Genomic DNA, 14446 nt, shown 5'->3' with positions numbered 1-14446 from the left:
CAAAAAGAAAAAACGAAAAATCCCAAGTTCAACCATTGTTTATTACCGGTATTCGATATACGAAAAACACCACCTGGGTGCACACAGGGCTCGAAGTATATTCTAGAAAACATTTCAACACCGACTGACAGCAGCACCGCAGCTGTCAACCGCACGAGGAGGTTTGAAGAAAAATTTTCCAAACAATTGCATCATAACTTTTTCCAGTCGAACGGTGCGTGGTCCATTGTGTCCGTGTGTAAACTCGCTGAAAATGTTGAAGGCAGCCAGATATCTCTCCCGTACGCTGGTGGAAAACCGCGGACTGCTACCCAATGTAAGTAGCGTTGTGCGAATTACTCGTTTGCGGTAAAGAATTGTTCAACACCGGTCGGTTTTTTTTGTTGCCCGGTGCCGTACGGGTACTCCCGTTTGCGATCCGGAACAATCTTTGCTGATATCGAATTGTGAGGTTAAGAAGCATGGGAGGCTTGTGTAACAGCTGAACATGATAATGTAATGCGAATGATAGGAGTGCATTTTTACATACATGAGAAAAGACTTAACTTATATTAATTTATCAAATGCGTTGTTTAAGTGAAGCATAAAGTTAGCTATTTCTCAATTGTATGTAATTAACACAACCTTTACCTGTTCCATTCGTTTCAGGGAGGAGCTCTGTCTAATAATGTGCTGGCCCGTTTTAAGTAAGTATGATGAAATATGCGGCAAGGTAGTACAGTGTAGTGCACATGACAACCGGTTGTGAAATAATCCGGATGTTTTAAACAATATTGCAATAGACGTGTACGACTTCGGACACATTCACTAATTGCGATTTCAATTGAAAATAAAAACGCGTGAATTATGATCAGCGTGCAGCAGTTAGCAAGTGCGTAATTACTGTGTAATTACTTATAAAGCTAGTTCCGGATCGTGTCCTTGTGTTGCTGCGTAGAATGTTCGAGAATGTTGCATCCTGGCAACTATGATGGATTTTTCTATGTTATGGGAAGAGAACCGTTGCTGTCATAATTTTGCGTTTTATTTGGCAGATAAAAATGTGTGGTCTAATTGTTAATTTCTTTTTTTTCTCTTCTCCGTGATATGTTTCCAGATCCGACCAGGTTAAGGGTGCCGTCATTGGTATCGATTTGGGCACCACAAACTCCTGTGTCGCGGTGATGGAGGGCAAAAATGCCAAGGTCATCGAGAATGCCGAGGGTGCCCGTACCACACCGTCACATGTTGCATTCTCGAAGGAAGGTGAACGATTGGTTGGTATGCCGGCGAAGCGCCAGGCAGTGACCAACTCGGCCAACACATTCTACGCTACCAAGCGTCTGATCGGGCGCCGGTTTGATGATGCGGAAATTAAAAAAGATTTGGCCAATCTGTCGTACAAAGTGGTGAAGGCATCGAACGGTGATGCCTGGGTGCAGGGCAGCGATGGCAAAGTATACTCGCCCAGCCAGATCGGTGCATTTGTGTTGATGAAGATGAGGGAAACGGCCGAAGCGTACCTGAACACACCGGTCAAGAATGCGGTCATTACCGTGCCGGCTTACTTTAACGATTCCCAGCGTCAGGCGACGAAGGATGCGGGCCAGATTGCCGGTTTGAATGTGTTGCGCGTGATTAACGAACCGACTGCAGCGGCACTTGCGTACGGTATGGACAAGAGTGAGGATAAGATCATTGCCGTGTACGATCTCGGTGGCGGTACGTTCGACATTTCCATCCTCGAAATTCAGAAGGGTGTGTTCGAGGTAAAGTCCACCAACGGTGACACACTGCTCGGTGGGGAAGATTTCGACAATCACATCCTGAACTATCTGGCGCAAGAATTCAAGAAAGATCAGGGCATCGACATCAAGAAGGATGCGATGGCAATGCAGCGATTGAAGGAGGCGGCCGAAAAAGCCAAATGTGAACTGTCCTCCTCGGTGCAGACAGACATTAATCTACCCTACCTCACGATGGATGCGTCCGGACCGAAACATTTGAATCTGAAGCTAACGCGAGCCAAGCTGGAAACGTTGGTAGGCGATCTTATCAAGCGCACGATCGCTCCCTGCCAGAAAGCGATGTCGGATGCGGAAGTGAAAAAGTCGGACATTGGCGAAGTGTTACTGGTCGGCGGTATGACCCGCATGCCGAAGGTGCAATCGTTGGTACAGGAAGTGTTTGGCCGGCAGCCGTCGCGTGCAGTGAATCCCGATGAAGCTGTTGCAGTTGGTGCCGCTGTGCAGGGTGGTGTTTTGGCCGGCGATGTGACCGATGTGCTGCTGCTCGACGTTACGCCCCTGTCGCTCGGTATCGAAACGCTCGGCGGTGTATTTACGCGCCTGATCACCCGCAACACAACCATTCCGACGAAGAAATCGCAGGTCTTCTCCACCGCTGCCGATGGTCAGACGCAGGTCGAGATCAAGGTGCACCAGGGTGAGCGTGAGATGGCTTCGGACAACAAGATGCTCGGTTCGTTTACGCTCGTTGGCATTCCACCGGCACCGCGTGGCGTCCCACAGATTGAGGTCGTGTTCGATATCGATGCGAACGGTATTGTGCATGTGTCGGCACGTGATAAGGGCACTGGCAAGGAACAGCAAAGTAAGTTTAACACCTTGTTTCTCCCGGGCGATCATTTGATTAATGAATTAATTTGTTTATTTGTTTATTTGCAGTTGTCATTCAATCTTCCGGTGGTTTAAGCAAGGACGAAATCGAAAACATGATCAAGAACGCCGAACAGTACGCGCAGGCCGACAAACAGAAGAAGGACCGCATTGAAGCTGTCAATCAGGCCGAAGGAATAGTGCACGATACGGAAACGAAGATGGAAGAATTCAAAGATCAGCTGCCAAAGGAAGAGGTAAGCAAATGCTTTCAGGCTGCCACACTGTCGCTGCTTTACTAATCGACAATTTGTTTTGCTTTTTTTATGCGACAAACAGTGTGACAAACTTCGGGAAGAGATTGCAAAGGTGCGGGAAATCTTGGCAAACAAGGAAGAAGCCGATCCGGAAGAGGTGCGCAAAACAACCAGTGCGTTACAGCAGTCATCGTTGAAGCTGTTCGAAATGGCATACAAAAAGGTAACATAACGACACGCATCCAGTGAATGCGTCTTGAATTATTTTTTTCTATTTTATGATTAATATTATTTTCACCCCAAAAAACACAGATGGCATCGGAACGTGAGGGCAGCGGCAGCAGTAGCAGTAGTGGAGGAAGCAGTAGCAGCAGCGGTTCAGAGGAAGCCGAAAAGAAGGAGAACAAAAACTAAACTAGCAATATCTACCTACCGTAACAAAAACGAAACACAAAGACTCACAATTGCAACCACATTTATTAGAAACGGAAGTAAAATAATGCAGCAGTAGTTTTGATGGAAATCACACAAGCAGCGGCGGCGGGAATTCGTCAATAAATTTGAACGTAAGAAAAAAGGAAACAACAATTCACATAAATACGCGGGTGTGTGGTTAACATTTGAAGTACTGCATTAATACGCCCTGGCTTTCCCGGTGGAAGAACGTTCCATGATCTTCCTCAAGGCCCGGTGTAATGCTGCAGCAGCTTATCAACGTTTTGGTTTGGTTGGCAACGGCAACGTCGTGTACACACTATCAACCACGTGTGTGTGTGTGTGCTAGTACGTAGCATGTAAAATGCGTAGTTGTTATCTGTAGCTCTTAATCGTACCTTCACTTTTCAACCGGCGGCAGCGCTCGTTACCCCGTTCAACGTCGATCGCCATTTAATGGAAGCTGCACAAACACGCAAATCAATACACACGTAAGGGGGAAAATAGACCTTCGCAAATGTGGGGTTGTAGAGCATTTTATTTGGGAGCGTTAAATGGTTCAATGGTGAATTGCTTCTCCTACTATTACTATTAAAAACACAATCTCCTCTCCCCCCCGGGTGTGGCTGGTTTATGGTAATGGTAATGGTAAACGCATGTTTGTGTTTCATTCGACATGGGCACAACAAAAGCTGGCCGTTATTAAGAGTAGTAGCAGGAAACAGAAATGTTTTGCGAAAGTATGTATTACATTTTCGACTATCTATTTTCTGTTCTCGTTCTCGTTCGAATGTGCAGAATGTGTAGGATAAATATAGGGAACGAAGGAAGTCAAGACATAGTTTGTGTTTTTTTATTTCTTCTTAGTTGCAAAATAAAATAACGTACGAAACATAATTTTGTCTGATATTGATTATATGCAATCGATTTCGTTGTTGTTTGAGAATACAAGCGTACTTACTTTAACTGTCGGTCGGGCTCTATTTGCTGTAAAAGTATCCGAAAGTCGTTCCAGAAAGAATGTCTATTTTGGGCCTTGTTTCGCTGCAGCAGTTAATTCGCAGTTTAAGAGTCATTTTGTCACTTTAATCCGGCTCAACTGTTTGCTAAATTTATTTAAATAAAAACAATTTGTCTCTAGCGATTAAAGAACTCTGTCACATCCTTACATTTTTACAATGATATAATTCTTTCAATATTAGAAAAAAACGGTATAAATTTATCTGAATACATTTCCATAAACATATTTCAATAAATAGAGGTTTAATTAGAAAGAGATCATTCGCTTGCAAGAAATGCAACACTTTTTTATATATTATCATAACTTTTCATTTATTACCAACGAAAAAGAAAAAAATAAGTTTAACATACAAATTGTTCGTACAGCTCCGCTGTGTTCTTCCTTACGACACTTACTAGGTAAGGTGATAAGAATCATTTTACAAAATCTCACCATAATCAAATGACGCCAATCTGGTTTTAACACCTTGAATAATTCTATTTACCCTCTATCTGTTCTACAAAAAAAAAACAATCATCGGTATGAATGAGACCAGATCGTGTCAGAGTTGTCACAGTTCTAGCTAATTCCCTTTCAATTCTTATCAGCAGATTCCCTATCAACAGGAGCAACATGGGGCAGTGTTATTTCGTGTTAACTTTCACTCGGCTGTACGCATTGCCAACCACACCCCGCAGATTCCAGATGTTGGCAAACGATTCCGGCTGGGTGTTGTAATTACTGTCGACCGCTTTCGACACAATCTCGATCGGTCCTTTCTGGCCCGGCTTAATCGGAACCTTTGCCGACCATAGCGACCACGACCAGTGTCGTCCCGGGCCCGTACCCTGTTCGCTTTCGTCCAGCTTTGCAACGATCCACGTTTTACCACCGTCCGCGGTCAGATCGACACGCACGATCTCGGAACCACCGCCAGACCAGGCGTACCCTTTCACCGTCACGTACCCATCCTCAACTGGCACCGTTTCCCCACTGGCCGGTGTACAGATGGCGGAAGTAATTGGCATGTTTTGGATAGCGGGAGCACTCTTAAAATCGACCGTATCCCAATCCGTGCTGGGACTGAACGATTTGTAATCGTTTTGCTGCCAGTGGGAGGAACTTTCGTTGCGGGACACGACAATCTTACCCAACCATTTCACATTCCTCGATCCCACCACACCCGGTACGATCACGCGCACCGGATAGCCATGGTCGCGGTTCAGCGGTTGACCATTCATTTCGTACGCCAAAATCACATCACCCCGCGGGTCCATTGCTTTCGCCAGCGGTATCGATGCACCGTACGGTGTGCTGGTCGGATCGGTATCGAGTCCTTCGAACTGGACGTGACCTGCTTCATCACCCGGCCGGACACCCATATCGCGCAACACATCGCACAGCCGGGCACCGGTCCATTCGGCATTACCCACGGCCGATGCACCCCACGGCAGTCCCTTGATGGGTTTAACTTCCATCATTTCACCGCGCCGATTGCCACCGCACATGATCGTGGCCGTGACGGTGTGCTTCGGGTATTTGAGCAGATCGGCAAACCGGATCGTTTTGCTTTTGCCCGTCTTTTCGTTCTCCATCTCAAGCTCGTACGCCTTTATGTCCACTTCCGGCACGGGCAGATGGTTTCGTACGTAGAAAAATTCACTAAAAAGAATATTTTTTATTAATACCCGAAATACGCGAGCAAAAATCCCACTTACTTCGGCGTCAGGAAAGCGTCCACAAGAACCGATGCCGGTGGTTCTGCATTGAACGGTTTCAGCGTGGCCGGTTTCAGAATCGGATGGCGCTTCGGTTCCGCCGACCAGGGATCGTGCAGATCTTTCGTGCCCACCACATCGTCCGGGCGCAAATTCCCTATGCGGAACGTTTCCAGCAGCGATAGCACCTCGGCCGTGTTGTGCTGCTGGAAGATGTGCCAAAACGGATCGATAGCACCGCCGGCCGCAAGCATGACCTTGTCGCTGCCTGGGTGTTGCGGTACGAAGGACGTTATGTCGTACACACCGACACCGTACGTCACCCAAATACCGGCGGACGGTGCATTATGCTTCACGATCTCATCCATCGTGTATTCGGGCAGATCTTTCCGCACCGTATCGTGCGCTTTGCGTATCGTCTCGAGCGAATCTTCCTTCGCGTACACATGTGCCGTGTCTTTCTCTAGAAGCGTTGCAAAAGAGTGGAAATATGGTGGATAAGTAGAAGTGGATTATATGCCACGCGACCAGCCCCTAACAAAATACGCTTAGAGAAAGAGAAAGGAAACCAATCGTTCACACGTTCAAATAAAGATTGGCACAGGTGCCGGACGTACTTATCTTTTCCGTTATCAAATATGTCAACAATGATCCACCCAAGATGACGGCTGTCGCAGATAACGTTGACAGGCTATCTGTTGGTCCTTTACCGCCTGATTGATGCTGCCGGTGGTGTAATAATGCTTTCTGCATCCATACCTGCCCTTGCGGGTCATTTGTTACATTGCCATCCGCGGCAGAAATCACTCTACAGCATGGTGATTGTAATAAATGTCTCCTAAAAGTAAAAAAAAATGTAATTAATGTTATGTTAAGTTCATGTTGAGATATTCTAACCACTAACCTGTTTGTTTGACAAAGAATTCGTCTCGCAAACATTTTGCACTCTTCTGTTCCGTTGCTGGGTTAAAAACCGGTTTCTGTAAACCTGCTGTATCATCCAATTTGGACACTATTGTAGCGTAAATAGAACCAGTCCTTCCGTAACCGTTTATGTCCGATGCGTACACTGTTGCGTACACGAAAGAACTACGGTTTTGGGGCAAAGTTTGTACTACAAATCAACCAGGTGTATCGTTTTATGTTTTTCGCTGGACGCTCAAGTACACTGCTGATAAGAGATAAAGTGTACTTCGCTGTGGTCTTGTTTGGCACAATCTTGAAGACACTACACGCGCGCTGTGGAGTCGCCCCGGGACGGGTTGTTCCAAATTCCGCATTAACACATTAATCTGGGGCGAGATTTCGATCAGCTGAAGCCGATTGAAGCGCTTCTTGATCGAATATGGAAAATTATAAACGATAACGCAACAAAAAAAACACGGACATACACTTTCCACTTACGCTTTAACCACTTCTAAATAAGTTTTACTTATTTTCTTTTACTGTATTACCCATAAACCGGTCCCTATTTTGCGTTTAGTACGGAACCACGGCACGGTGCAAATTGATAGCGAATGGCACGGAAAAAAAGCAACACCGAAAGTGACAGCGCTCACAACCGTTGTTTGTGTTCAAAAACAACTGTATAGCCATCTCTTTCTGCCGTGGTGCGCGATGCGGTTCAATACATTCGAGCAGTGTAAACTGCTCGATTTATGTAATTTTTCTATCCAGCAGGTAAATTGGCGCAAATTAAGCGCAAACAGTGATCTAGCGTGGAGTGTGTATATTTTTCTGTTGTATTTTTCTCTCTAGAATGTTAAACAAAAAGTTTAAGCGCATAATAATAGTTATGTTGTATGAAGTTAATAAACAATTACAGTTTATTATATTTGTTTTGAAATGTTTGCTATTTTTAAGCACATTTCCTTCACTTATCACATACTGATTAAAAGAACGTTTTAAACATTGCTAATCTTATATTCTACGATGTGTAATAGTTTGACCATGAAACATCTGCAATGCGTTTTTGTAATTGTTCCCACACTCACAGCAAGGGCGCATGTTCACATATGATCGCGAAACATAAAAAGTGGTGCATTAAACATAAACACTACATAAACACATCGCGGCAGTCAACATAAAACCCCCAATACACCTTGCCCCTCAGGATTTTTTCCACTTCGTAGTGCCTCGTAACGATCGCACTTGATCGCGAGCAAACTCGCGTCTTCTTCTCGATACTTTGGTGGAGATCCTCCCGGTTTAGTAGCATAGTAAAAAATTGGGAGAGACCTTTACCAAAGTGTGTCTTGTTGTCTGGTCTGGCAGTTTATTTTTACATCCGATCGCGACAGTCAAGCACGGTGACCGTTCTTGATCGCGAGCAATACCGTTGCTACCGAAGCTGGTAGCATTACAGTGGCAATATTTTCGTTAATTTATAAGTGGTTTTACTCCATTGCGGTGTTGGTGATACAATAAATCATTTTGTTCTATCAGCGATCAGCATCGCAGAATCCAATCGAACGATGGCGACCATTGAACAGCTAGGATATAGTGCATTTTTCATCGCATTGACCTGCATTTTTGCGATCGTCGCGCGTAGGCTAAACGAACGGATGTCGAAAGATGGGCTGGTGAAGGATTTAATTTTTGAAGCGATTGCAGCAGCAGAACTGTGCGGATGTTGCTTCGAGTTAATAATTGGTACGAGTACGAGGGAATCGAATCGCACCAGACCGATTGTAGACCGTGTTTTCTAGCGCTTCTAACTGCTGATTGCTCAATTTGTGCACTGCTCTTACAGTGGCGGACAATTTTGGCGTCGCGACGTATGCCGTCTTCCTGTTCACACTCACCATTTGGTGGGGCCGTAACTGGGGCTCGGCAACGGCCTGTCCCTACACCTATATGGAACAAATAGTCGAAGGTTAGTGCGATCTGTTACATAAGCAAAACGTGAACGATCACGATCGCGTTTCGATGTGAGGTGAGTTTGAGTAAATTTTGTGCAGCGCATTAATGCTGTTTCCGTTCTCTAGAATCGTCCGTGAAATGTCCAATGGGCGGGGGGAAAATGGTTCTATTCTTTAATGTTTGCTCATTTCATTACATTTTTTTTATTGTTTCAGTCGCTTTTAGAACTAAAAAAAAGAACTCCACACTCAAACATACACTTTGGGGGTTGATTTTATTTTTAACTGCTTTCACCATCAGCTGCTTGCAAAGCGTATTGCTAAACCGTGCCAAGCGGAAATAAATGCTATTTTCTATGAGCAAAATAAATCACCAAAAAAAATCTTCATGTTTGCAAACAGAGCATGAAGCAGAAAACAAGACGAGATAGAAGAATTTAAAGGTTTATTTAATGTTTTAAGTAAGAATAAGTATTAGCCAAGTAGTAACATAACAAACAGATACACATGAAAATAGAGGAAAAGCTAAGTAGAAGAAAAATCTATAATAAAATAGATACCAAAACATAAATTGAAAAAAAACATACAATAATGCAACATGGTGGTTAGAACAAGTATTGCCAAGTATTGAAATATGCCTTTTTTCATTAGCAAATAAGTCCATACTATAATTAAAATAGTAAAAATTAAACAAATATAAACATTCCTTCAATCTTTGTTAAAAAGGTAAATTACTTCTAAAACAGCAAACAGAACATGAAGAAAAGAGAACGAAAAACACAATAGAAGTAAAAATTGTATTATAAAAATGTAGTAAACAATAAAGTATAAAAATATACGTAAAATCCTTTTAAATAGGGAAAATAACTAAAAAAATAACATAAAAATAGTTAAAAATAATAGAAAAATAAAAAAATAAAAATATTGCAGTTTAAAAGATGTATGTTAGAATGTAATATTTTATTTTTATCATAAATATTTTAGTGTTTTAAGATTATTATATTTAATGTTTTTTATGTCACTATTTTTCTCGCGTGAATGTAATTTGTGTACCAGGTGAAGTGAGCTTCAAGGAGGCTGCCCTCAAGATATGGGCCCAGCTGATGGGCGGATGCTGTATATTCCGCTACGTGCAGCTTTACTGGTGGCTTGAGCTTGCGGAAACCCACGAAGGTCGCGCCTTTGAGGACTGCAAAGCTGATCTTCAGGTGAGTGTATATAAGATCAATCGGAAAGAACTCGGATTCTACCACCGCTGCTATTCTTCCAGGTGAACCTATATCTAGGCGCCTTTATTGAAGGATTCGCCACGCTCTGTTGCCGCTTGGCGTCGAAGGTGATCTCAGAAAAGGATGCCCGGTTTGGCGCGTTTATCGATTCGTTCATCGGTACCAGCCTAGTGGTTGCCGGTAAAGGGAAATCCTACCAGGATAGTCAAGCTACCGTCACGAAAGTAACGCACAGCTATCTTTATATTTGCAGCGTTCAACTACTCGGGCGGATACTTCAATCCGGTGTTGGCCACCGCACTGAAGTGGGGCTGTGCCGGTAATTCGGCCCTCGAGCACATCATCGTGTACTGGATTGGATCGTGTGTTGGTGCGGTCCTATCGGTGCCACTCTTCAAAACGGCCACCTTCCGCAATATGTTCCTGGTGGAGAAAACCAAGAGCGAGTAGATGATCTCAAACAAACTCGTGAACAATTTCCCTCCTCAAAGAAGAAAAAAAAACCTCCCGAACAAAGAACACTAAACGAGTGTATAAATGGCTCTAGTCAACGAATGAAGAAACAGCACAGCAAGGTGATTCGATCGTGAATTGCTTTATTCCTAACCGGTAACGTGCCTTTTTGGGGCCGTTTTTGCCCTTTTTCCCTTACCATTGAAGCGAGATCTGTATGTTGTGTTGTGTGGATGCATTTCCGTCCCAGTCAGAAGAATCGAACAGGCTTTACGATGTGATAACAGTAACGAATTTGGAAGTTTAATTATATCAGGCAAAATAAATATTCTTCCCATTATATAATGCAACGGTTTTTTCCCCTTTTAAAACCCATCCAACATGTTACCATCGTAGAAGGGAAGATCAAACCATTGCCACATGTCAGTGCGCGATGTATCCAGTACGTATCGTACACAACGGCGAAGGAAAATTCTGTCGAACAAAGGAAAAAAATGTTGTACAAAAAAGTGGAAGAAAGCATGTCCACAACTCACTTGTTTGTATGCTCTGCACAGTCCACTATTGGGTATTGCTTCTTGTAGCACTGATCTCTTACGGTGAAGTAGAAGTTACCAAGCTTGTTGGAGAAGGTCGTATTTACCCGGTGCAGACAGTTCTGGAAGTCGCGATCACACTTACAGTGCAGCCTGAGCAGAAATGGGAATAAGACAAGTGATTTTTTAGTGTTTCTATTCTTCGCGATCACCTACAACACTAATCGCCCACCTCGTAAAGTAATCGTTATTCTTTAACCCATATTTCGTTTCCCCCGCTGGAATATTATCGCAATGATCATGATCGCGACAACACTTGTCCACTTCGGAGTTGGAACCGAGATCATCATAATCGCTTGCAGTATTACCCGGTCCACACCACTTAGTACCTTGAAATGGAATTACGGATTACGTAAATGGAAGACCTTCCCCCGAGCTCAATGACTCTCACCTGGTACGGTAAGATTGATTCGTTCCTGGGTACGGTTCGATGTAGACTTTCCCTGTTCATCGTTCCGATTTTCCAGCTCATTGTCAAAGTCAAACGTTTCCACATTTTTGTACAGCAACTTCGTACCAACCGTTTGCACACCGATCGAAACCAAACAAAGCAATGGAATGGCAAACAGCTTCATGCTGGAGATGTTGTAGAGCGCGCTTTTTGTGTGTTTTTTACAAAAGTAACAACGTACAAAGACACAAAGTGTAAATGATGGAGTCGCGCGTGCATATATATATGGAGTTGGGAAGGTTTTGTCATTCCAAAGCGGTCGCATAGTTGCGATTGTTGCACTGCCAATGATGACACCCTACCGTTTCTACCAGGAAAACAGTTATTCCCACTATCAGTACGGAACTGCAAATCGTTCGGCAAGGGTTTGGGGGTGTTTCTTTTTTTTTGCGCACAAAAAAGGGCGCCAATTGACACGAGTTCCCCCGGGGGGTGTTTTTGGAAGGTTAGGTACGATAGTGCATAGTGCAATGATAACCTCCCAACGAGTTGACCTATTACAGGTGTTACAAGTGGTTGTTATTGTAGTACCACGGTGCTTTATTGGAATCTTTCTTTTCGGGTTTGTATTGTACCCAGGGAAAACCCAGAAAAAGATATTTTCAGTGACAAAAAGTTACCGAAAAAAAAGTTCAAGTTTTCCGCAAAAGGTCACTGGGGATGGGGTTTTGGGAAGGTTTAACAGAGTTCAAGTTGAATGTACAGACTTTTGGAAGGTCAATGTATACGTTGGTGCGAACACTTCGTAGTACTCAATGGAGCAGTATTAACAGTGCAATGTAAAACCGGAACGGCTGTAAAACACTTGAGAATGCTAATAAATACTGGCGAATGGGACAGCTTCATGCCCAAACGGGGATCGGGAAATCTTTGTTTTAACAAAGTCCGACAAAGTTCCGCATTAATTTGAACAAATTAAGTACAAATAGTTAATACTAAGAACATATCCAACTAACTTCTGATCATGTTCAATAACTTAACTCTCAATAAAAATCAGTTTGGGGTTGAAATTTAGTTTGGACTCGACCGCTGTATTAAATTCGGTTACGGTTTACTCGACAAGGACTCTAAAAACCAATCCAAAATGAGTTCAATTGCTGTTCAGATCTGGTCTTTCTCTTCATCTTTTGTGACACTACAACCTCAAGAGATCTTGTCTAGTCATGTTTCACTCTTCTGGATTTTATTTACAAAGATATGAGTCAGTCCTGCGTACAGGTGTACGGTCTGGATGGGATTTGATACCCGATCCTGTGCTCTAAAGACCGGCTGCATTTCCACATACACCATCGGGCCACAGGAACTATTTACTAATAACTTAAAAGGTAACTTAGAGTTTTATAAAACAAAAGAGTTAGTGTTCTATTTATTCTAACGGTCATACTTATCCCCTAAAGGAAGTATCTTTACTCTATTAGCAATAGTTGATACGAAATGAGACAGTAAGAATAACTTGTCTTGATATATCGGTGTAACAATTCTTTTATTTTCCTCGTACTCCACCTTAACAACGAAGTCTAGAACTTTTGATATACCATGATGTGAATATGAATGTAGTTATGTAAAATTTGAAAGATACACAGACCGATTGTGTAGTTTAGTGATTATTCGAAACGTTGATTCGACTAAGACAATACCAAAACAAAGATTTGAGAAACACGAAGACTTAACTTTTAGATATTTGAACTTTAATTATGCCGTTCGGCACTAGACATTGAGGATCCCAGCGAGCTCGTTGGCTGGATCAGTTAGAGTCGGACCTGTCGGAGATCGGATGCAACCGTGGATGGAGAATTCGAGAATTCCTAGACCGAGATTCCTAGGAACGGATTGGTGACCTGGCCATCTATTCGCGACTTGCTCGACCCTGAGCAGGCCAAGAAGAAGAAGCAACTTTAATAAATGCTTGTAATATTCATGTGAAAAAAGAACTAATCGAAAAACTCTTTGAGCTTCCTAGATTTCCATCATTGGAACTCCTACAGCCTGGTTTCCTAGTGTCCAGGTAAGTAGTTTCACGAGTATTAAAAATTATGGAAACGGTCTACCAGGTTTTGAGACACATTTTTCCATGCATATGGCGAGTTTCTCAGACACTGATACTACCTACCTTGGTGGACAGTAGAACCTAATTGTATCTTTGGGAAAATATCACAGTGACCTTGCCAGTGTTCATGAAAAGTGATAGAATTCTTGGATATCACATGAATGTCCATTTTTTCTATTTCTCTCTTCTCGTCTCTCTCTTATGAAACAATGTATAATCTTATTACCATCAGGAATTAAGTTGAGCTAAGGCACTATGTTGAGCTAAGAGAATTGAAAAAAAATTGAAGAAAGATGTAAAATTCAATCAACGATTCATGATTCCCTGAAAAAGTGAAATCAATTGAAACATTACTCTAAACGAAATTACATTTAAAGACGGAAACAATATTTAACGATCACTATCCATCATATGATGTGAAGGTCAAGGAAAGGTCAATGACATTGGGATGTAATAAAAGTAAGAAGATAAGACATAAAGTATCTCCACGATCTCCACGAGCTAATGCTTAATAAGAGTAAGGATTTTATAAAAAAAATACAATTTCATAAAATCTTGTATTCGAAATTTCTTGAATCTTGAACTTGAATCTTTAACAAAACCTCTCCCTTTAAGATTTTACGAATCTCCCCCATTGTGTAGCACAACCCTGGGGTAACAAATTTTATCGTGCCACCAGGTAGTGTCACAGCCAGCCCGGTTTGCTGTCAAACATGCCAAACCATAAAGTCCCGTGGTGGGAAAACATCCCAATTGCGCAAGTCCACCCAACAAACGGTCGGTCTGATAACAAATGTGCGCA

General features: G+C 42.9%; 4 protein-coding genes across 4 annotated transcripts; 2 read left to right on the top strand and 2 right to left on the bottom strand.

Moving 5' to 3' along the window:
- The first annotated feature begins 161 nt into the window (after nt 1–161).
- On the top strand, nt 162–4186 carry LOC125771557 (heat shock 70 kDa protein cognate 5). Its single transcript, XM_049442281.1, has 6 exons — nt 162–316; nt 649–686; nt 1097–2592; nt 2667–2854; nt 2937–3077; nt 3167–4186. The coding sequence occupies exons 1-6, from the start codon at nt 254–256 to the stop codon at nt 3266–3268; spliced, it is 2028 nt and encodes a 675-aa protein (XP_049298238.1). The 5' UTR covers nt 162–253; the 3' UTR covers nt 3269–4186.
- Nucleotides 4187–4593: 407 nt separating this feature from the next.
- LOC125771554 (sulfite oxidase) lies at nt 4594–7556 on the bottom strand. Its single transcript, XM_049442277.1, has 5 exons — nt 7412–7556; nt 6912–7338; nt 6625–6845; nt 6008–6470; nt 4594–5951 (listed from the first exon to the last, which is right to left on the bottom strand). Exons 2-5 carry the CDS (start codon nt 6944–6946, stop codon nt 4934–4936), a joined length of 1737 nt encoding a protein of 578 aa, XP_049298234.1. The 5' UTR covers nt 6947–7338; nt 7412–7556; the 3' UTR covers nt 4594–4933.
- A 669-nt stretch (nt 7557–8225) lies between these two features.
- LOC125771555 (aquaporin-11) lies at nt 8226–10895 on the top strand. The gene is made up of 5 exons (XM_049442278.1): nt 8226–8659; nt 8760–8882; nt 9925–10076; nt 10139–10277; nt 10351–10895. The coding sequence occupies exons 1-5, from the start codon at nt 8482–8484 to the stop codon at nt 10545–10547; spliced, it is 789 nt and encodes a 262-aa protein (XP_049298235.1). The 5' UTR covers nt 8226–8481; the 3' UTR covers nt 10548–10895.
- Nucleotides 10896–10909: 14 nt separating this feature from the next.
- On the bottom strand, nt 10910–11949 carry LOC125771556 (phospholipase A2-like). The gene is made up of 4 exons (XM_049442280.1): nt 11538–11949; nt 11319–11475; nt 11087–11239; nt 10910–11024 (listed from the first exon to the last, which is right to left on the bottom strand). Exons 1-4 carry the CDS (start codon nt 11860–11862, stop codon nt 10916–10918), a joined length of 744 nt encoding a protein of 247 aa, XP_049298237.1. The 5' UTR covers nt 11863–11949; the 3' UTR covers nt 10910–10915.
- Nucleotides 11950–14446: the final 2497 nt, after the last annotated feature.

The sequence above is a fragment of the Anopheles funestus genome, chromosome 3RL (genome assembly GCF_943734845.2).
Source record: "Anopheles funestus chromosome 3RL, idAnoFuneDA-416_04, whole genome shotgun sequence".
Taxonomy (NCBI): domain Eukaryota; kingdom Metazoa; phylum Arthropoda; class Insecta; order Diptera; family Culicidae; genus Anopheles; species Anopheles funestus.
The sequence above is the reverse complement of the archived record's forward strand: the minus strand, read 5'-3'. Positions and strand labels throughout refer to the sequence as shown.